The sequence below is a fragment of the Pseudorca crassidens genome, chromosome 15 (assembly GCF_039906515.1).
Source record: "Pseudorca crassidens isolate mPseCra1 chromosome 15, mPseCra1.hap1, whole genome shotgun sequence".
In the NCBI taxonomy this organism is placed as follows: Eukaryota; Metazoa; Chordata; class Mammalia; order Artiodactyla; family Delphinidae; genus Pseudorca; species Pseudorca crassidens.
Window position 1 is genome coordinate 17,400,508 of NC_090310.1, and position 23,290 is coordinate 17,423,797.

Consider the following 23,290-nt stretch of genomic DNA (forward strand, 5'->3'; position numbering starts at 1 on the left):
AAACAGGAGTAGTAATTTTCTGTATGTTCAAAATAGTCCATTGTTAAAAACAAAAAATAAAACTGGCAATCATAAGTGATAATAAAGGGATGTGTATAAAAGAGAGAACAATTCTGCCTTGTCTTTAGTGAAAGGTTCTGGGGAAATGCCCACTGTAACTGGGTCTTAAAAGATGACGTTTCATCAGTGGTATCAGGGGATGTGCGGAGGGAAAATTGGGAGTGACTACTAATGACTTGGGGTATTTTTGCGAGGAGGGGTGTGGTGGGTGATGATGGGATTAGATAGCAGTGATGGATTCAACACTGTGAATATACTAAAACCCAGTAAATTGTATATTTTTAAGTAATTAAAATGGAGAATTTTATGCTATGTGAATTCTATCTAAACAAAACAAAACAAAACAAAACAAGAAAACGCTGTTTCAAGCAGGAGCCCTGTGGTTGCAAGTGACAGAACTAGCTTTTTAAAATGGGTTTACTGGCTCATAAAAAGATTTTTTTTGGTTCTGACAACCCCCTGGTCAGGTTTGATTAATTTGCTAGTGCAGCTCACGTGGCTGAGAGAAACATTTTATTTACTAGTTTCTCATTTATTAGGAAAGGATTTAACTCAGGAACAGCCAGATGGAAGAGATGCATTAGGGCAAGGTATGGGGAAAGGGCACAGAGCTTCCAGGTCATCTCCAGAACTAGCCAATCTCCCAGCACCTCCAAATGTTCACCAAACCAGAAGCCCCCAAACCCTGTCCCTTTGAGTTTCTGTGGCAGCCTCATCATATAGGCTCGAATGATCATATCATTGGCCATTGGTGATTGAACGCAATCTCCAGCCCCTCTCCCTTCCCAGGAGGTTGAAGGGAGGGACTGTCAGTTCCCCTCTAATCACAAGGTTGGTTCCCCTGGCAACCAGCCTCCATCCTTAGGGGACCTAGGGGCTTCCCAAAGCTCACCTCATTAACATAACAAAAGACATTTAATGCTCTGTCGCTTAGGAAATTCTGAGGGTTTTAGGAGCTCTGTGCCAGGAACAGGGACGAAGACCAAATATATATTTCTTATTATAAGTCGTTATATCACACAAGGTCATGTGTCTGGGGAGTAGTATGGGCTGAAGGAATGAGAAGGGAGGAGCCAGGAGCCAGGCTGCAAAGGGTTTGGGCTCTGGTCTGTAGACCCACATCTTCCAAACTTTTGTCCCTCATCCACACTGCCACAGTTTATTTCTTCCAGATGTACGTGTTTGTCCATCACTTTAAAAAAATTAATTAATTTATTTATTTTTGGCTGCGTTGGGTCTTGGTTGCTGCGTGCAGGCTTTCTCTAGTTGCGGCGAGTGGGGGTTACTCTTCGTTGCGGAGCACAGACTCTAGGCGCATGGGCTTCAGTAGTTTGTGGCACGTGGGCTCAGTAGTTGTGGCTCACAGGCTCTAGAGCGCAGGCTCAGTAGTCGTGGCGCACGGGCTTATTTGCTCCGCGGCACGTGGGATCCTCCTGGACCAGGGCTCAAACCCATGTCCCCTGCATTGGCAGGAGGATTCTTAACCACTGTACTGCCAGGGAAGCCCTCCATCACTTTAAAACTTTTTCTTCATATTGACTTACTTGTTTTATTTAAAGAATTTTATTTTTAGAAGAAACATTGTCTTCATCACAAATGGAAAACCAACCTTCCTTTTCATAAACAGAAATGAACTATAAAAACAAAAACAATGACACCAAAAACGAATTATGAAATTCTAGCTAGATACTGTAGCCTGTGGAAGGCTAGTCAGATGAAGAGAAAGAGAATTGAAAAAGGGATCACTTTCTCGATGTCCTTTTACCCCACACCCATGTTCCACTTCAAATCATCTTAGGGACCCCAGGGGTTTGTGTCCCCCACCTGGATTACCCCAGGGGTATGTGTGCCACACTTCTGGCTAATGCAAGCCAGGAGGTACCGTGAGCAGGAAAGAGAGATGGGGTGCTAGGAACAGGGTGCCAGCGCCCGAATCTCGGTAGAGAGGGAGGAGGGCGCTGCCTGGAGTAACGCTCACTCTTTCGATTTAGCAGTTGAGACCAGTACCCGGAAGGAGACAGTGTGCGGAGGATAATGAAGAACTTAGCTGAGGATACACTGAGTCTGAGATGTGGGCACATCCATGTGGAGATCCATTCATTTGTTCAGAGTATTTCTTGAGCACCTACTATGTACCACACTCTGTTCTAAAGCCCCAGGGTACAGCAGTAGACCAACCAACCCCAAATCTCTGTCTCCGTGAAGTCTACCTTCTAGTGGGAGAGGCATGGGAGACCTGATGAGAAATCAAGGACAATATTTCATACAATATATCATAACTGATGTCACACTAGATAGCGATGTTTACTACAGGGGACATATCTGGGTGGGAGATGTGGAAATTGAGATACACCCAATAGCATTTGGCTATATGGGTCTGGAGTTCAGGGGAGAGATCTGGGCTGGGGAGACATATTTAGAAGGCATCATTCATTCATTCATTCATGCACTGAACCAATGTCTCTTGAGCACACTCTGTGGGCCAGGCACTATGCTGGGTGCTGGGCAATACAGTCCCTACCCCATGAAACTCTGGTCTAGATTTAGTAAAGGTTGTGGTTGGCTACAATCTGTATGGACACAGATAAGATTCCCCGTGGGGTGTGTGTGTGTGTGTGTGTGGCCCAGGACAGGCCTTGAGGATTCCCAACATTTCAGGGAGGGCAGAGGAGGCCTGGGAAGGGAGCCTGTCCAGGAGCAAACAGCCTGCAGCAAGAAAACCAAGAAGGGCAGAGCCTCAAGAACAAGGGAGAGGCTGGTGCCAGGGGACGCTAGGGAGTGAAACAGGCCTGGACCTGGTAGCTGCTGTCCGTGGAAGCAGGCTCCAGGCAGAAGTGCTTCTGCGCAGAGACGGCTGAGGAGTGGGTGTGCTCTAAGGAAGCGGAGACAGAGAGAGGAGACTGCTTTCGAGAACTGTGTCTGGGGAGGGAAAGAGAGACAGAGACAGAGAGAGAGAGACAGAGACAGAGAGAGACAGAGAGACAGAGGCAGAGACAGATAGAGACAGAGACAGAGAGACAGAGAGAGGGCAAGTCGGAGGCTGGTGGAAGGAAGCTTTGGTTGTCTGCAGATGGAAGGGACCAGGACAGCTATACGTGGTGATGGGAAGAAGCCTGCACAGGGAAAAAGCTGAAAACACGGGAGTGATGGTGTTTGGAGGTGGAGGGCTCAATCTTGAAGAGAAAGAATGACTCCATGTCAGGAATGGCTACGGAATTTGAGGGGCTCAGGGCAAAATGAAAACTCAGGGCTTCTTCTTCAAAAAGTACTAAGAATTCAAGATGGTGACTCTTGGTACCTGGATGGGGGGCAGGCAAGAGGCTCGCTTCGGCTGAGTTGCAGCCTCTGACCACCCGGCAGACACACCTGGGGTGGGAACGGTCACCGCCATACTCTTCACCAAGATCCCATGAAGTGAGCAACCGACCTCCACCCTCCCTTGTGCCTTCCTTGTGTCCAGCCCCCTCCAGTGGATACTGGATGCAGGGGGGAAGCGGGAGGCCAAGTAGTATCTAGAGGGCCAGGGGGTGCAGGAGCCGGTGGCTATGACCCTCTCCCAGGGGGGAGGGCAGATGGTTGGAGGTGGGGGTTTCGAGCAGAGACTCCAAGCCCTTGGCGCATGCCTTACTGTCCCATGGGGCTTCCCTTACAAAGCACAGATTCAGAAATAAAATTATTAAGAATTTCAGGAAAGGGACCTCACAGCATCAAATTCCAAGCACAGGGCCCTGCAGCACTAGTGCCCTGGTGGCCTGTCCATGAAGTTCAGCCCTGCCCCACGTTCACTTTAACAAGAAACGGTGGATGTGACGGAGGTACGGAGCAGGCAGAGATCTGACAGAACCCTCCGGAAGTGGAGATTGAGTGGCAAAAATGAGGGAGAGGATGGTGATGGGTGAAGGGCTTGAGGAAAAAGAAGGCTGGGATGTGTCCAGATGAATGAGGAGTATCTGTGGATTCGTTTCCTATTGCTGCTGTAATAAATGCTACAAGTCCAGGGCTTGAAATACAAAAATGTATTACCTTATAGTTCTAGGGCCAGAGGTCTGAAACTGGTCTCACTGAGCTAAATATCAAGGTGTCAGCAGGGCTGCATTCCCTCTGGAGACGCGAAAGGAGAGTCTGTTCCTAGACTTTCCCAACTTCTAGTGGTTGCCTGCATTCCTTGGCACCTGGCCCCTTCTTCCATCTTCAAAGCCAGCAGCGGAGCATCTTCAATTCTCTCTCTGACTCTAACCCTCCTACATCCTTCTTTCACTTATAAAGACTCTTGTGATTATATCAGTCCATCCACGTAATCCAGGATAATCTCCCATCTCAAGGTCAGTTAATTAGCAATTGAGATTCCACCTGCAATCTTGATTCTCCCTTGCAGTGTAATACGTCCACAGTTTCCAGAGATTAGGACGTGAACGTCTTTAGGGGTCCAATTTTCTACCAACTACAGTCTTTAAGGCTGCTTTATGGCTTTAAAGCTGCTTTGTGGCTTTTCTTGTTTAAACCAAGAAAATCTACGTGGTTTAAACAAAAGCATGTTTATGGTTTATTTCAGAATCCAGAGGTCGATTTGATCACTTGATGATATAATCAAGGACCCAGGCCCTTTTTTTTCTCTCACTCTGCCCCACTCAGAGCGCTATCTTTCTTCTCCTAGCTTGTCCCCTCATGATCACAAGATGGCTGCCAAACCACCAGACATCACATCCAAAGCAGAAGAGAAGGTGGCAAAGGGGACTTCCTTAACACTGCTCTCTTTGACTAGAAAGGAGAACCGAGAGCTTTCTCTGTGGTTCCATGGCAGAGAGGAAGGACAGACAGACCAGATATGTTGACCAACTCAAGCTGAATTTACCAGCTGGAAATCAGGAAATGCCATTTCCCAGATGGGGTGGTGTGTCAGTGTGTAAGAGTGAGGGGTCCAAGTGGCCAGAGTCAGAGATCAGTCTATGGTTGGGGTCAAAGATTATTCTGTTGCCAGGGCTAGGGGTCAGCAGGTGGCTGGGGTCAGTGTGCAGCTAAGATCATGAATAGGTCCACAGCATGGGTCAGGAATCAGTCTACAGCTGGGTCAGAGGTCATTCTGTAGTTGGAGTCAAGTATCAAACTGGAGCTGGGATCAGAAGTTTCTTTAGTGTTTCTCTCTCTCTGCATCTTGGTCTCTCTTGTTTTGTTCTCCTTCTCTGGAAAGACCTGTCTTATATAATATATATGAATATATGATGAGAAATGCACGACAGAAACCTCTGCAAAGATACAAACACTGACTCTGCACATGGACCATGTCTAGAAGGGATGTGGACACATACACAGTTGGTGGGGTGATGCCATCGGGACCATTTCTGTGTCGGATTTCTATTGGTCCAGTCTGTCCTTTTCAAAATAAAGTGACATTAAATTTAGAATATTATTATCTCCTTTAATTATGTTTTATGACACCCACAGACCCATTCAGTATAATAACAATAATGCTAGGAAACGCTCGGACAGCATTAACTATGTGCAGGCACCATTCTGAGCCTTATGCGTATTAACATATTTAATTCTAACAACAGCTCCATGAGGTCAGTACTATTATTATTCCCATTTTACAGAAGAGGAAGGAAGCACCGAGGGGTTCCATGACTGGCCCTGAGCCACACAGCTGGTCCTCGGAGCACCCTGAGTTCTGAATGTATGTCAAGCCCTTTGCCAGGTGCTGGAGGGGATGGAGGAGAAAGACAGGGATGAAAGAGAGGAGAGGTCGGGAGGGTGGAGGTAGCCCAGGCCTAGTTTTCTGGGCTTTCTGGGCATGGTACCTCCATAGGCACAGAGGCAGGCGCTGGGCAAGAGTGCGCCACTAGGGGGCAGCAGGGACCAGTGAGCTGGTCTCCAGCCAGTCTGATCTCCACTGGCCAGGCGTCCTCAACTCATTAATAAAGCTGGAAAAGGGTGGGATTTTGAGGAAGAACTGGCACTGTCCTGCTGCTGTCAGGAAGCTCAGGCCAGTTCGTCACAAGAGCAGCTGGGCATCGCCTGGCCTTCACCCATCAAGACATCTGCTCCTCACTCCACCACTGTGGGCTGCAGGGTACTTCTCTTAACCATCTTTGATGGGGAGGAAACTGAGACCCAGAGTGGTCAACACCTTGCCCACAGTCACACGGCTCCGAATTGGCACAGGCAGGTTCAAACCGAGGCAGGATGAGTGCAGAGCCTTGCTTCTCTGAGTCTCAGTGTTCTCACCTGTGAAAGCGGTATAAGAATCTAGGCAAACGGCAGACAAGAGTGGTAAGGAGTCAGGGTACGTCATGGAAAAGTCTCGCACAGAGGTCTCTGGCTGCTGTGAGGATCCGGTGAGGTCATGCCTCCCTTGCAGCGGGGGCTCAGAAACTTCTTGCTGTTTGTGCTGTTGTTTTTTTAATCAATAACTTTCGTGGGAAAATAATGTCAGACAGGTTATTCAACAGGATGTTAACGGAGATACACCTTCAAAAACAAACATACATTTTGGGACCGCCCACGAAATGCCAGGTGCTGGGGAGGGGGTCAGGATTTCCGGTGTTTTTCACTTTCCTATTTATTAACCTAAAACGTTTAGGTTTTCCCTGAATCGGAGAAGGCTGGCACGTGCCGATTTAGTAATCAGAAAAAAGCGGTAAGTAGGGGTTTTGTTTTTTAAAAAAAAAAAACTAAAGCGGAAACGACGCCCCCATCCTGCCATCCCCACCTTCTGGAAAAATCTTTGTAAAATTGAGGCGGGGGGTGTGCGGGGCTAGGGCGGGGGGACCCCGAATTCAATGCCTCTGGAGGTCTCCTGGGTTCTTCTGAGACCTTCCAGTCTCCGGCCGCGCCCAGGCCCCTTTGGTGCTGCTACCCTGGGGAACCCCTCCTGCTCTCCATACCTCTGGTCCAGACCGGCGAGGGGCGCTGGGAAACTCACGCGGCCAGCATCTCGCTCCGCCCACACCTGCCGCCTACTTCCTACTTGGTGGGGCGGTCCCCCGCTGGTCCCACCCGATCCATTAGACCCCGCCCCTCAGTAGCTCTGGGGCAAACGTTTGATGCAACCTGTCCCTCCTCTCTCCTTTCGTCTCTTGGGACCCTATCCTCTCTCCTCCACGCTGAGGCAATTGCTAAAGTTGTACCTTGGACTGTAATGATCTAGCCGTGTCCTCCTGTCCAATACCAATAATGTAATCACTAGCCACTTGGGGCTATTTAAAATTTGGGGGGGCTGTTTAAATTTAAATGTTAATTCAATAAAATTAAAAAATCAGTTCCTCCGTCACACTAACCATATTTCAAGTGTGTAATAGCCACACATGGCTAGTGCCACTGTATTGGACAACGTGAAAGCTCTCCATCACAGCAAAAATTCCCGTTGGATAGCGTTATTCCGGACACTCATTTGTCTTGCTATAAACCCCTTCCTAATGTAACAGAGCGGGACCTTCTGGGGCCTTCTGGGGCCAGACCCCTCCCCCATATCCTCTGCTGTAGCTCCTCTATGAGGTATTGATATCTAGATAATAGCATCTGATGCACATTTTGTCAGTTGTTTTTACAGATGCTAAAACCACCACTAAATGGAAGAAAGTTAACTGCTTGATACTGATGACCCCAGACCTACTGGCGCCTAACAATTGATACCTCACCATCAACCAATCAGAAAACTGTGCACAAGCTGATCACACCCCCTGTGACGCCCCCGCCCACCCACCCCCTCCCCCCGCTCACCTGGCCTTTAAAGATGCTTTGCTGAAGCCCTTTGGGGAGTTCGGGGTTGAGTACGAGCCATCCACTCTCCTTGCACGGCCCTGCAATAACCTTTCCCTGCTCTGGTTTGCTGGCCTCACTGTGTGTCCCGCACGTGAACTTGCTGGCCTCACTGTGTGTCCCGCACGTGAACTTGCTGGCCTCACTGTGTGTCCCGCACGTGAACTTGCTGGCCTCACTGTGTGTCCCGCACGTGAACTTGCTGGCCTCACTGTGTGTCCCGCACGTGAACTTGCTGGCCTCACTGTGTGTCCCGCACGTGAACTTGCTGGCCTCACTGTGTGTCCCGCACGTGAACTTGCTGGCCTCACTGTGTGTCCCGCACGTGAACTTGCTGGCCTCACTGTGTGTCCCGCACGTGAACTTGCTGGCCTCACTGTGTGTCCCGCACGTGAACTTGCTGGCCTCACTGTGTGTCCCGCACGTGAACTTGCTGGCCTCACTGTGTGTCCCGCACGTGAACTTGCTGGCCTCACTGTGTGTCCCGCACGTGAACTTGCTGGCCTCACTGTGTGTCCCGCACGTGAACTTGCTGGCCTCACTGTGTGTCCCGCACGTGAACTTGCTGGCCTCACTGTGTGTCCCGCACATGAACTTGCATTTGGTAACACTAAGATGGTTCCTTGAACCCATGTTCTCTCTCTTTTTTTCTGATTCCCTCCCTAAAAATCTAAAATAAAACTTTGATCCACTTTCATAATTTGAGAGATTTATTTTAACAATTGCTGTCAGGGAGTAATTATATTTGAATGAAGGAGTGACTAGCCAGGCTTAGTCTGGGGAAGCCCTGACCTTGAAGGAGTAGGCAGAAGCCAGAGAGCATGGGGGAGGCGGGCATGAGCTGGGGATCTCCCATGTCAGGATCAACTAACGGCAGTGGGAGTCATCAGGGGCTTACCAGGGAGATTTGGAGTGTCTACTGAAAAAAAACAAAACAAAACAAAAAGCACACCGTAAAAGCTGAGAATTATGTTTTATTCAGGGACGTTACTGAGAACTATATAGCCTGGGATACAGCCTCTCAGCGCTCTGAGGAACTGTTCCGAAGAGGTAAGAGAGCAGCCTGGATCTATAGGAGTTTTTGCTGAAACAAAACATGTAGTAGAACGTCCAAAGATTATTGCTAATCACAAGAAAAAGCAGACATCTCAAGTTAATGATTTTAGTGCTTTTCTGTGTTTGGGAAGATGCGAGAGTCCGGGCATCTTAACTGTCTAGGGCGCGTATCCTGTTTTTCTCCCGAATTCCCTTCGGGGCTCACTGTCCTGGGGCAGCTGCAGTGGCTGAAGCCTTGATGGTGGGCACTATGTTTGTTTACCAGAATGCAGACACCATTCTTTGTTGACTGAATGGCAGGCAACATTCTGTTTGTTTGGTTGGTTTTGGTCCACGGGAGGAAGCCCAGAGCAGTCGCTGAGGCTGAGAATTCTAGATTTCTAAACTGGTTGTACCTTTTCACTCTTGTTACCTGTGCCCCCGCCAGGTTGGAGTAAACCCAGGAGATGATGAAGATGATGATAATGTAGACTATCTTCAGGACAACGCTCCAATGCAGATTTTATTATCCTTCTTATTTTACAAATGAAAAAAAATGAAGACACAGGCAGGACTAAGGAGACAGAGAGAGCAGAGATGGGGGCTGGGACTTCACACCCCGAAGACCCTTGGGTTCCCTGCCTAACTTGGAGACATGCCTGGGAGGTCAAGATCAGATTTTAAGGGGATTTTTAAAAGTCTTTTATCAAAGAAATTCCCAAGGAAGACCCTGGCGGCCAGCCACTCCCCTGTGCTAATCAACACATTTCTGGTGGGATTCACTTCACTCCTGAGTGAGAAGAGCAGCAAGGAGGATTTTAACCACCCCCGTCACTGTTGTCAGAAGGAACCTTAGTTCTCCACTTCTGCGAGGTGAGAGGGAGTCCTATTGGAGGAACATCTCCAGTGCCTCCACTTCCTCTCCTGGGCTCCTGCTTATAGATGGATTACGTTTGGGACTGGAGAGATTGAAGAGAGATGGGTGTCTATTGGACCATGTTTCTCAGTGGGTGGGGCTAATGTGCATTTAAGCCAAAATATAAATTCCTCACTCCAGTCCCCCATCCTGCCTGACCTTATCTCTCACCACTGTCCCTGGCTCACTGCGCTGTAGCTGATCTTTCTTACTGGGAACACGCCAAACTCCTTGTGCCCCAGGGCCTTTGCACTTGCTCTATCCTCTGCCCGGAATGCTCTTCCTCCAGTCCATCCTGGTTCTTCTAGTCACTGAAGGCTCAGCTCACATGTCACCTCCTTAAAGACCTCTCCACTAACCCCCCCATCTCAGACTCCTATTTTTTCCTTTTGTCTTTTACATTTCTGTCTACCCCACTGAACTGTAGGATCCAAGAGGGAAGGGACTTTGTGTCACTCAGTTTCCTCACATCCAGCACAGTGGCTGGCCCATAGTAAGTTCTCAGTAAACATCAGTGGGATGTGTTTCCTGCTCTCTCCGCTTCCTCCTTCCCTGTGTTAAGATGGAGAAGGGGGTTGGGGAAGCCAGAACGGTGACCTCTCTCCAGCTTCCCTGAACCTGGGAGGGTGGGTTGAAATCCGGATAAGAGATGGGTGGTGTCTCTGCCTAGTTCTCCATTCTAGTTTCCCAAAGCCCAGCCCATATTCTGTAATATGAGCCTCAGCTGACAAGTTGGGTGTCTTCCTCCTAAGATCCTGGGGATAGAATAAGTCAGTCTCAATTCTGTTGGACTTGCAATCCAACCAGCTCTCCAGCGCTCACCCAAATATATTTTCTTGGTTGGCTGCATGGTTTTTTTAGTTTTTATTTTATTTTTGGCCACCCCGCGAGGCTTGCGGGATCCCGATACCGGGATCAGGTATCGAACCTGGGCCACGGCAGTGAAAGCACCGAGTCCTATCCACTGGCTGCTTAGTTTTAAAATTTGATTTTCTGAGATGACCCGCAGGCTAATCAGAGCTGACAATCGAGTCAGTGCCATGCTGTACATGAGATGGCACACCATGGTGGCTGGGAGCTCTGCAATCAGACCTGGATTCAAATCCTGGCTCCCGGACTTCCCAGCTGTGTGGCTCTAAGCTAAACCTCAACCTCTCTGGGCCTGCTCCCTTATCTGTAAAGTTGGGATAATAACCTGCTCGCTAGAGCTGTGACACAGTCAGCGTACGACACCAAGCAAATTGCTTGGCCCTAACTAGTTATTTTTATTGTAAATTATTATATTTTATTACAAAGAACTCTTGAAGACAAAAGGTCCAGAGGGCTAGTTCAGGTTCTGCCACTCACTGTGTGACGTTGGCAAGTCCCTTTTCCTCTCTAGAGCAGTTTCCCTCATCTGCAAACCGTGGGTGTGGGGTGGTGACTCAGGCAGCTAAAGGGATAGATTTGGGCTCAGCACAAAGGAGGCAGTTCTCACAAACATTAGGCTGCATGTGAGGTAGTGAGGTCCCCGTCACCTCTGTAATGTATTACGTAAGATGCCAGAGCAGGAAGGAACCTCAAACAGCCGAGCCCTTCATTTTGCAAGCATGGCAGTCAGGGCGGCTACCCAGACACAGAGTGATCGCAGACAAAGGAGCTTAAGATCCCCTGCCTGCCTGTCTGAGGCCCACTCCATACACCGACCGCCCAGATGTTAAGCAGGGATCACCTACAAAGAGGCTGAGCAACGGCTCAGCTATGGGTCTGCCACTAGCTGTGTGACCTTGGCAAAGGGGCAGCTGCCAATCACAGCCCTGTCCACATCTCCACGTGCCCAAAGCTGCTCCAACACCGCTCCTCCCCCACCCCCCCAGCTCTCAATCGGAGGAATTTTTCCTGGAGCAGCTGGAAGTGCTGGGGAGTTGCCCCTGGCAGCAGCCCTCCACCAATGACAGATGGGAGTTGGTGGACAAACAGCTAGCTCCCCACCTCTAGGCATGCACTGTGCCTGGCTTGCCCAAGCTCCCCCGCGGCGTGAAGCACCTGTTGCCCGCGCTGGCACTCTGTGCGATAACACCTTTTATTGCCTCCTGCCCTTCCCTGCCTCCTTTCCCCGCTCTCCAAGCAGGGCTTCCTGGGATCGCCACCTATTTCAACAAACTGCAGTTGGATCCTGGTCTCAGGGAAACCCAAGAAGACCGGAAGTTACTTAACCTCTTGGGTTGGTCTCAGTACCTCTGGATGGGAGGATTCTACGAGTTAATAGAGATAAAGCACTCGCAACAGTGACTGGCAGTATGTTTGTTTAATAAATGGGGTGGGGAGGGTGGGGAAGGAGGTAAAGAACCTTTATTTATACAAAACTCCATCCCCTCCCATTCTACCCTCCTCAGCAAACACGAACACCAGGTGATGAAACAATTTTTGAGATGCACACAAACAATGCACATTACTCAACCTGAGGTCGGGGCCGAGGTGCAGGTGACGTGCCTGGTGTCGGCATCTTGGACGCCCAGCTCGCTGGATCAGGAGACCTGAGCCACTCCCTCTGAACCACCGATGCCAGCAACGGCACGCATGGGGGCACACACCGGCCCCAAGGTCACCAGGCATGCTTGTTCTGGGGATCCAGTGATTAACAGGAACCCCCAACCTTACAGCTGTGTGGGAAACTGGCAGCACGCCGTCACTGCTCGGTAATCACAATTTTTCATGTCCTCGTTAACTCCACTTGACTAAGCGCCCCTCCGCAGCTCAGGCTCTGCTGCCAGTGTCAACCTCTGTTAAATGAACAGGCGTCTCTGGGCAAATGACCACCCTTTCTGGACCTCAGTTTCCCAAGGCCTCCCAAGTCATTCTCCCATTGGCTTGGTTAGCTTCTAGGCTCAGCATCCGATCCAGTGAGATGGTGGCAGCTAACCCCAGGCCTGGGCAAGACACGAGTAACAGAGCAACTCGGTGGACAAAACACACCTTGAGCGTGACAGCGATAGTCCACTGGGGCAGCTGTGGACCCGTGAAATGACCAACAGCTCATTCACAAGCCAAGGCGCCCGGGAACCTCCTGGTCTCTGCAGGTGCCTCCACTCCCATGGGACGTGGCGAGCCCGGGCCAACGTTGGGAGCCGGGGACGGCCGGTCTCCGTAGCCCCAGTGTTGGACAACTTCACCACTTCATAGCAGGGTTCCCTGAGTCTTTCGGAACCCTGCCAGCCGGGCTGCCTTCTGGAGGGAGGCATTTCGCAGTCATGGGTAAGGCCCAGTCCTCGCTTGTAGACTCCAGCAAGAAGTGGGCACGCACCTAGGAAGCGTCCGTGCACGTGGGCCCTGGGGAGAGCATGGCCACCACCGTGGAGGTCTGGCTTGAGCTCTGAGCATTGTTGGGGGCAGTTTGGAAGAACAGGGGGGACTTACCCTCCTCTGAGACACCCAAGGGTGCTAGGGAGGCCGGAGAGTGGCTGGCCTCCAATGGAGCCCCACCGAGCTGGGTGTCCAGGGCCCTCAGGGGGCTCACCGGGGGTGAGGACCCGTCCCCACGGCAGCAGCCACAGCAGGGGCTGGCCTCGATGTGGGCCTTGCCACGTTCCTCCTGGCCGTGGCATTGCTTCAGGTGGCCACACAGGTGGCAGGTGAGGGCTGAGTAGACAATGCCATTGCCCAGGTCATCCCCGGGGGGGTCTGTGGTTGGCTCCGGGGATAGCAGGGCCTTCTGGCTGTCTTGTTCCTTGACCACTGGCTCCAAACCAGGGTACTCTGGGGTGCTGCCTGGGAGGAGTGAGTCCTGAGGGCTGTGAGGGGGTTCCACGTCCAGTCCAAAGGTGAACAGGGGGACGGGGACTGGGGCAGGGGCTCTGGGGCAGCCAGCAGTGAGGCTCTGGAAGGGCTTGTAGCCCCCCTCCCCACTGCTGGGCTCAAGCCCAGATGTCCCCGGGCAGCTAGCGGTGCCAGTGAGCACGCTGGAGAAGGCCTTGTAGCCAGCCTCTCCGCAAGGGCCAAAGCCCTCCAGCCCGCTGTCCCGGGCGCCGCCCTGCTTCACCGCCTGCACAAACTCCCGGTAGCCACTGCTGGGGGCCGAGGCGGGGCCCGGGGCTGCCCTGCACTGGAGGACGCTCTGGCGCAGGATCTGCTCCCACGTTTCTGGCTCAGGCTGGGGGGCGGCGGGGATGCTGGGGTCCACTTCCCCCAGGTGTTCGGCCAGCTGTGGGTCTGAGTCAAGCTCTCCAGGGCCTGAGGACTGGCTCAGGAAGGTGCTGAAGTTGCGGTAAGTGGGGTTGTCTGCGATGACGCCGGGCATCGCTGGGAAAGCCAGCCTGGCTGGGCTCTGGGTTGGAGGACTTGACTCTGGGTTCAAAGGCTCCTTGTCCTCAGACGATGCCTCCTGGGGCCCCACACTTGGGGACATGGCCCAGGGCCTCTGAACACTTGGATTTTCTAAAGGTGGAAGAAGGCAGGACTCCTCCAAGCCCTGTGGGCTAAAGCCCCCAACCTCGCCCCCGAGAAGGTCCAGGAACAGGCTCTCTGTCAGCCGGGCTGCGATGCCCTCCCTGCCCTCCTGGAAGCTGCCCCCGCTGCTGTCAGGTGATGGGCAGAAGCTCCCTTTATCTTCCTCCACTTCCTCTTCTTCATTCTCCACTTGGGCCTCAAACAGCTCCACGCACCGAACCAAGCTGATGCTCTCTGGCCAGAGGATTGTCTTGTTGACCTCCATGGGGTGCCATGCTACTTTTCCAGGACACTGGAAAGGCTCATTTCTAGCAGCCTTGGAGGAATCTTCATCCCTTTCCATGCCATGCTCCAGTAAACAGGGCAGAAGCTTGGCAAGACAAGTCTTCCAGTGTCTACAAGAGCAAAGTTCGATCAGGGTTCAGTTTCTCCACTTGAAAAATCTCCTATTCATCCTTCAAAGCCCAGCTCAAAATCACCCTGGACTGATGTTGAGACAGGCTGGGACCCAGGACCCTTTGCTGTAGTGCTACGATGCTTGCAAGTGGACAAACCTCACCTCCAGCAACAAAATACAAAGAAACTATATGGGACTAAAAAAAACTGGCTGCAAGCGCAGTTGGGGCTTGTACAAAAGATACAGAAAGGCCAAAAAACGCAACTGCCACTTCTGAAGAGCCAGGAGCAAAACCAGGGTACTGCGCATGCCGCCTGCACTTCACACCGCCAGAGGGGTGGGCAGGACACCTAAGCCACCCCTCCGGCCCAATCCCTGGACACACCCCTACCCTCACCCCACATCAGGAACCAGCTCGCCTGCCCCCCTCGGGGAGTGGGCAAGAGAACCTGCTACTTGTTCTCCAACACCCCCCAGCCCCTCACCCACCCCGCCCCGCCCCATTGCAGCAGGGGCCCCAGTAGAGCCTTGCCTGAATTTCTTGTCTGGCATCTAGTCAATTTCTCTTGACTAGGGAAGGCCGAGAACCCTGGTGGGTGTCAATGTCTGCCTGTTGCAAACACACTTCCAGACTTTATAATCAATAATCTATCAGTCCACCCTCACTACTAGATTGGGAACTCCTTGAAGGCAGGGCCTGTGTCTTACTTTGGGATTTCTGGAGCCTGGCATATAATACAAACTCAATCTATTGAATAAGGAGAAGTCTTTGTCAGGGATGATGGTATTTAAAATACCTATCAGGGGTAGGATAGGGAGGGTGGGAGGGAGACGCAAGAGGGAGCGGATATGGGGATATATGTATACATATAGCTGATTCACTTTGTTATACAGCAGAAACTGATACAACATTGTAAAGCAATTATATTCCAATAAAGACGTTAAAAAATAAATAAAAATAAAATACCTATCAACACCATAGCATAAGTAAGGGCCAATTAGAATGGCTGGGGAGTCCTAGGGCTGGGGCAGCATCCTGGAGTCCCCTGCTGTGCTAGGTATAAACCCTTCAGTTATTGGATTGTGGGTAGGTTCAAGGGGCCCTGAGAGAGGGGTTAAGGAGGCCAGGTGGCATATTCAAGGGTCCAGGATAGTGGTATCTGCCCACCAGTATGCCACTATGTCAACAGTTTAACAAGTGGTACAGCTGCCCTGCTTGTTACCCCCATCAGGCTTGCTCAGGACAGACTGGGCATCCCAAGGGGGTTCAGTATGTACCTGACCCCCAGTGAAACTCAGGGGACTCAGCCAGCAGCTGACCTACCCAGACCACCCCTCCCCCTGCTATCCCTTGAAGTCTAGTGTCACAGGACAAGTGCTGAACAACAAGGAAGATAAGGCAGACTCTCAAGATGGGGCCCACCACCCCAATTCCATCCCCTTCCAAATCCACATAGGCGATGACCCAAGTTCATATACATACGGGCACTTGGCTGGTTCCTGGCCTTGGGACCGCTTCCCCCACAGTGACACCTAAAACATAGAGACAGCCAGTGACACAGAGCCGAGAGGCCTGCCGGCCCAGCCTATCGTCCAGCAATGCTCAGCACGTGTTTGCCGTGAGAAGACTTTGAGTCTTGACATCACACAGGTCTGAGGTCTGATCAGGTCACTCCCCCTCTCTGAGCCTCAGTTTTCTGAGAATTAAGGAGGCTGCACTATTAAGTTGCTGTGGCTGATGGCAAAAACGGCCACAGTCTCTGAAGCTCCTCCTATCCCTGAACCTGGCATGGCTGTGTGACTTGCTTTGACCAATAGCATGTGGTGGAAGTGATACTGTGCTAACTGGGTCAGCCTGCTGAAGGATGACAGACACATCCATGGCTTAGTAACCTCCATGGCCCCAGATGTGTCAGCCACCTGCCAGACCTGCGAGTGAGGCCACTGGTACAGGCCCAGCCAAACCCAGGATCCTTCCACCCCCACTGCTGAGCAGAGCCCAACTACAGACTTGCAGAAGCAAGAGCTACATAAGTGGCTACTGTTTTAACTTTCTAAATTTTGGGATGATTTGTTACACAGCAAAATCTAACTGATACATAAACGACACTATGTGCAGGACGCTGTAATATACACTTCATGTGGATTGTCTTGGTGAATTCCAACACCAGCCCTGTTATAACCACTGCTATAACCCACACAAGAAAACTGAGGCTCAGAGAAGTTAAGCAACTTGTTAAGTCTAACCTGCAGGTAAGTGGCAGAGCCAGGGTTCAAAGCCAGTACCACTGGACTCCAGAGCCTGCTACAGGGTCCCTGGAGAATTGAGGACACTCAGACCTTCTGTTCTAGACGGGACCTGTATCCCCGCCTCCCCCTGTCCTAGAGAACCCTGATGGCACTAAGGCAAACCCCACCTGGCCATCGCATTGGGGAAGCTGACCCCACCCGTAGCTCAGGGGTGGCCACCTGGTTGGTCTCAAGTATTCCCACTCCTTACAAGTGAGTGGTTTAGGAAAGAGGCTGTGATGTAATTCAAGCCAATGAGAATGGAGAGATTTGCTAGTGTTTTGGGGGGCAGTTTCCTGCTCCTAAGAGGAATATACAGAAAGCCTGTCCCCTTCTCCCTCTCCTTTTGGCCTCCTGCTCTGGTACAGGTATCTTGCCAAGAGATGACATGCCGATGACCTCAGGGATCATCTCCTCCCAAGGGAGGGAAAAAACCAACCCCAGAGGAACCCCTGTCTCCCACCCAGGCTGAAAGAACAGTCATGGGAGCCAAAGGGAAGGGAGTGAAAGCCTCTAGCTGCTGACTCAACCTACCCTGAAACCTTCCTGACTTCCCATGTGCAACCCCAAAAGCCAAGAAATATCCTGAACATCCCAGACATCTTGAGTCGTATTTCCCTGTACACGTAGTGCACAGCATCCTTACCAACCCCCTCTCCTACCTGAGAATCCTGGATGACAACAGCCACGAGGGGGCTGTGGGCTGGGTTGGGAATTTGGTCCCACCATTCTTTCTTAATCCTGAACAAGAAAAGGACAAGATGTTGGTCCCTGTATCACTAACAGGTTGACGTTCCTCCCATAAAAATTATCATAGTCACCAAGACTTATCAGGGGTCAGAGATCATGTCGATAGGTTTTTTGGCTGTCTCACCCTCACTCCGTGAAACAGGTTCTACTGCTAACCCCACTCTACCGATGAGAAGACTGAGGCCCAGGGAGGTGAAGTGACAGCTGGTGGGCAGAAGAGCCGGGTTTGGGCTCCAGCATCCTGCTACCCAGAGTGGAGTTCCTAATGTGGCCGCCTCTGCTCCAGAGGGAACAAGTTCCAGGGAATCAGGAGACACTCAAGCTGCAGAGAGAGAATTCTGGGTTTCCCCTTCAACAACCTTTACTCTGGAGCAGCTGAGGATAAGGTGCTGGGGAGAGGCCTGGGATGGCCTGAGAGGCTGAGGTATTCCTTCTCCTTTCCTGGGTCAGCCTGGAGCAACGGAGCGTCAGTGCTGGGAGGGAAGGTCCTCAGACACCCCCTGGATTAGCCTCCACCCACTCCACTCAGTCAGTTAACACACATTTATTGAGTACCTACTATGTACCACTCACTGTGCCAGGCCTCGGGGACACACAGTGAACAAGACAGGCAAAAACCCTGCAGAAATGATTATGTGACGTCATTCATTCCTGGTGATAAGTGCCAGGAATAAAAATAAAGAAGATAGGGACTAGAGAGGAATAGTGCGATCCAGGAAGGCCTCCCTGAGGAGGTGACTTCTGAGAGGCAACTGTAGGTGGAGGAGGAGTTGGTCTCGGTGATGCCTGGAAAAAGGGCTTTCCAGGCAGAGAGCACAGCGAGTGCAAAGGCTCCAAGGGAAGATCTTGCTTGGGGCGTTCAAAGAACAGCAAGGTTGGAGCACTGGAACACAGTGAGTAGGGGTAGGGAAGACAGATGATGGGGAAACTGAGGCTCAGAGAAGGAGAAAGTCCAGCCCAGGGGGGCTCAGAGGCATCAGCAACAGACGTGGAGAGGGGACCTTGCATTCCCTACACACCTACTGTGTGCCCGGCAGAGTACAGGCCCTTGCTCACATCAATCCTCAACCATCGCCATCCTTAAGTGGTCAACTGGGGCCCGCTCGTCCCATTACAGAGGTGGGAGGACCGAGGCTCTGAGACTCCATGATTCCAAGGGCTCAAGCTCACTGGAAACAAGGCTCCTTCTGTCCCCCTACACCGAGTGATCGGGGAGTCCCTTAGGACTCTTGGGACTGATGAAATAGGGACCCAAGGCTGAACAGAGGCTCAGAAACGTGGTCACACAGCTACGAAGCAGCAAGGCTAGGATCTGAACCCAGGTCTGACTCTGCAGGACAATCAACGAGAATTCCTCTGTCTATTGCCACGTGCCTTCAAGGGTCTGGGCCATACCCTGGGCACGATCCATCTCACTTCTGCCAAAGGAAGGCCCTGCCCCCAGCTCCTGCCCTGGCCAGCTCCTTTCCCCTAGTCAGGTCTCAGCTCAAACACCTCGTCAGAGCGGCCCGCACTGGCCTCCTCATCCAAAACAGGCCCTGGAGCATTTCACCCCCTCGCCCTGGCATATCTCCTTCAGCGCAAGGATCACTATGGAAAACAGCCATGGTTACTTGGTGGCCTGGCATCTTGTGCCTCTCCAAGGACACAGGGTCCCTGTCGGTCTCAGTGCCTCGCACATAGTAGCTGCTCAATAAACATCTATCGTTGAATGAAAGGGCTGCAAGCTGACAGATCAGAGGGGAAATTCCCACCCACTCCACACCACAGGGGGCTGGCTTGGCAGCCTCCTGCACAGCTCAGGACTCACTTGATGATGCTGACATAGCAGGACAGGCAGACAGCCAGGATGACGACGCAGGAGATGCTGACGCCCAGCGGGAGGCGCTGCTCCAAGGTCGCCTCGTAGTCTGGAAGTGGAGGGAAGCCATGAGCTTGCGTCGCGCTGCGTCCAGCCTGGTCTCCATTTCCCAGAGCAGGAGACCGAGGCCTCGTGAAAGCATCCTCCAAGACTCTGCGTGAGCTGGCCGCTGCATCCCCTCCTACTCCCCTCTCTTGCACATGGAGCCCTCGCCACATCGGCCTCCTTGCTGTCCCCTGTTCCTCCAAATCTCGGGGCCACCTCAGGATCTTGAACGTGCTGCTTTCTCTTTTTTGAAATAAGTGAGGTCAAGGGCAGAGACTCTGGAGCTGGACGGGCCCAGTTCGAAGCCTGACTCTGTCATATACTAGCTGGCGACCCAGGACAAGCCCCTCACTCACTCTGTACCTTGGTTTCCTCTCTGTACAACAGGGTTAATAACTACTTAACTCATAGGGCTGTTCTGAGGATTGTACGATTTAATATACACTTGATGCCGTGCCCGCACGTCCATTCACACAGCTGGCCCCCTCTCCTTGCTCACTGTCAGGTCCCAAAAGTTCTCCCTCACACCCTCTCTACTGTTGCCTCCTCCCATCCCTTTCCCCTGCTTTATTTCCTTCCCAGAATTACTGTCCTCGGGATCTAGATCTCATTTATATTTTTGTTTACTTGTTTATTTTGTCTCCCCCTCTAGAATGTCAGTTCCACAAGAACAGGGATTTTTGCCTATTTTGTTCACCACTAGGCCAGCACGTAGTAGGAGCTCAAGAAATATCTGTGGAAATAATGAGTGTCCAGCACATGGTATCTGTCCCATACAAGTTATTTCCCTTCCCTTCTCCAGGTTAAAGGAAGAATCAAATCAATTTGACAAAACTTTCCTAAGCACTTACTGTGTGCTTGGCACCATGCTGGGCAATGGAGATATAGACACAGAGCAGATACTACCCATAGAGCTCACAGCCCGGAGTGGGAGACAGGTGGTCAAGAGGCATCCATGGAACAGGATAGGCGATGCTGAGAGGGGCGTGTGGTGGGTTGGGTTGAGGTACCTGCCAATCATCACTGTGCCCAGCACTTTGAAGAATCCTTCATTCTCCCCATTGTACGGATGATGCCCGAGGCAGCCTCCACCACGCAACAGCTATCTCCCCTTCTTCTTTGCTAGGCTGCAATGTGCCCACCCTGAGGTTTGGGCCAATCATGGGCCAAAACTAGTCCCCTTTTCAGACATTTCAGTTCCCAGCCTCCCTTGCAGTTGGGAGAGGCCACGTGACAGTCCTGAACAATGAAAGGCAAGGGAAAGGCCACCAGGACTGGAAATGTTTTTGTTTCATGATAAAAGATGCACGGGATACACTCCTTGTGGCAGACTTCCATTTCCTTTGGGTCTTGGGCATGAGGGTATGTGCAGCAGACAACTTGGGGCCATGAGGTGACAAGGGTAAGGATAAAATGCTACCATGCTAGGGATGGCAGAGGGAAAGAAAAGACTCGGAGGTGATGTAACTGAGCGGCTGTATGAACCAGGAAGGTCCACTGGCAAGACTTCATTTTAGGGGAATTCCCTGGCAGCAGTCCAGTGATTAGGACTCTGCACTTCCACTGCAGGGGGCATGGGTTCGATCCCTGGTGGGGGAATTAAGATCCCACATGCTGCGCGGCCAAAAAAAATAAAATAAAGACTTCATTTTATGTAAGATAATTCAATACTCTTTTGCAAAAGTGTGATAAAGTCACAAAGAGTTGTTTGGAGGATGCAGCTACCAGGTGAGGGACTACATTTCCCAGAATCCCTTACAGCTATGTGTGGCCATGTGACCAGCTCCACCAATAGAGCTTGAGAGGAAGGGATGTGTGTCACTTCTGGGCTAAGACTTTTAAGAAGCAGGCGTGGTCTCCTCGCTCTCATTCCCTTTCTGCTGGCTGGATGCAGATGATGGCAGGTCCACAGAGCAGGGATTCTTAACTTGGGGTCCACAGACCTCCAACATGGTTGCCGTTAGGATTTAGGGGTCTGGGAACTTGGATGGGAAAGAAATGATATCTTTGTTTTCACTAACTTCTGAAACCTGGCATTTCCTCCCATTAGGAATAGAGGGAGCAAACCACAGTAATAGCAGCATTAGTTACTTAGCCCCCATCAGAAGTCACAGCTATTCTCAAATCACCTGACAGCTGCAGTAGCAGGAAATACCATTTATGTTCATCTACTTTGAAATTACAGTATTTATGACAACTACCACTAGATCCTGTTTTTAATGTGTTATTAAAGAAGCATGTATTCCTAGATAACAAGTATATTTTAAAATCTTTTTATAATCGCATTTCAATAAAATTAGGTTTCCCTTGAAGGCCTATGTATTTTATTTTATACGTTGAAAAATATTATACTGGCTTGTGGTTGCCAAGGGGGGAAGGTGGGGAGGAGGGATGAATTGGGAGGTTGGGACTGGCATATGCACACTACTATATATAAAATAGATAATCAACAAGGACCTACTGTACAGCACAGGGAGCTCTACTCAACACTCTGTAATAACCTACATGGGAAAAGAATCTGAAAAAGAATAGATATATGAATATGTATGACTACATCACTCTGCTGGACACCTGAAACTAACACAACGTTGTGAATCAACTATACTCTAAAATAAAATTAAAAATTAAAAAAAATAAAAATATTATTCTGAGATGAGGTCCACAGGCTTCACCAGACTGCCAAAGGGGTCCATGATACAGAAAGGCTGAGAATCTCTGTCCTAGAGAATGACGGAGCCACAGGGAGGAAAACCACCTACCAATCAGCAAAGTTCGTGTTGAATTGTTATGTGAGCAAGAAACATATTTCTACAGTGTTAAGCCACAGAACTCGTAGGTTTGTTACCGTAACCTACCCTACCCTGACCAGTACACCACATCAGTTGGTAATTCCGTCACTGCAATTAGAGCATCCTGTGATATGGAAACCAGATGTTTGGCTTGGGGAAGTCTCTGGCCACAGAATGAAAGTGGGGAACAGAGATGCTAACTGCTGGGAATTCCCTGGTGGCCTCGTGGTTAGGATTCCGGGCTTTCATTGCCGTGGCCCAGGTTCCATCCCTGGTTCCGTGTTCAGGGAACTGAGGTCCTGCAAGCCACGTGGCGCGGCCGACTGCTCAGGACTCCCAGCAGGATACTCACAGTTCAGCCACTTGGCACTGGGGCTCCACTCACTCCAGGTGCTGTTGTAGCTCTGAGCCCAGGCCTTCACCTGGGCGCTGTAGGAAGCTCCAGACTTCAGGGTGCTGGCTGCAAAGCGGAGGGTGGGCCCCTTGTAGGTCACGTTATAAATTCTGAACTGGTAGAGGAAAGGGAGCCATTAGTGCACCGAGTCTGGGGGAGGGGGGTACCAGCTCCCACCCGGGCTGCTGTCCTTAGCTGACCCCACAATGTGTAAGAGCCACCAGCCTAGGTATTTGGTTATTCCTCCAATTTCAGGCCCTTGTTTGTCACTTCCACAACTGTGACCAGAATCGAGCAGGATGGGTCAGGGAATCAGCCCTTATCCTGACCCTCACTCCCACCCTGATCAGCCATTTTGACGTGACTGGGGCAAGTCGATGAACCTTTCTGAGTTTTAGTTTCCTCATCTGTACAATGAAGGTAAGAGTTCCTACTGCCACTTTCTGGCTGTGTGACCTTAGATAAGTAACATAATTTCTCTGGACCTTGATGTCTTCTTCTGCAACATGGCGATAATAAAAGTGCCTACCTCCCAGGGTTTCTGTGAGGATTAAGGGGGTTAACACAGGTAAGC

At 51.0% G+C, this 23,290-nt stretch overlaps 1 protein-coding gene across 14 annotated transcripts in view; it reads right to left on the minus strand.

The window, feature by feature from the left end:
• Nucleotides 1-8,769: 8,769 nt before the first annotated feature.
• Nucleotides 8,770-23,290, minus strand: part of IL4R (interleukin 4 receptor) — a 41,298-nt gene continuing 26,777 nt past the window's right edge. For all 14 annotated transcript variants that reach the window (XM_067706325.1, XM_067706320.1, XM_067706326.1 and 11 more), the window contains 5 exons: nt 22,675-22,831; nt 19,438-19,537; nt 17,540-17,618; nt 16,072-16,121; nt 8,770-14,586 (listed from right to left, as the gene is read on the minus strand). In XM_067706325.1, the coding sequence (XP_067562426.1) occupies nt 13,050-14,586; nt 16,072-16,121; nt 17,540-17,618; nt 19,438-19,537; nt 22,675-22,831 (1,923 nt within the window). In that variant the 3' untranslated portion in view covers nt 8,770-13,049. The remainder of the gene's footprint in view (nt 14,587-16,071; nt 16,122-17,539; nt 17,619-19,437; nt 19,538-22,674; nt 22,832-23,290) is intronic.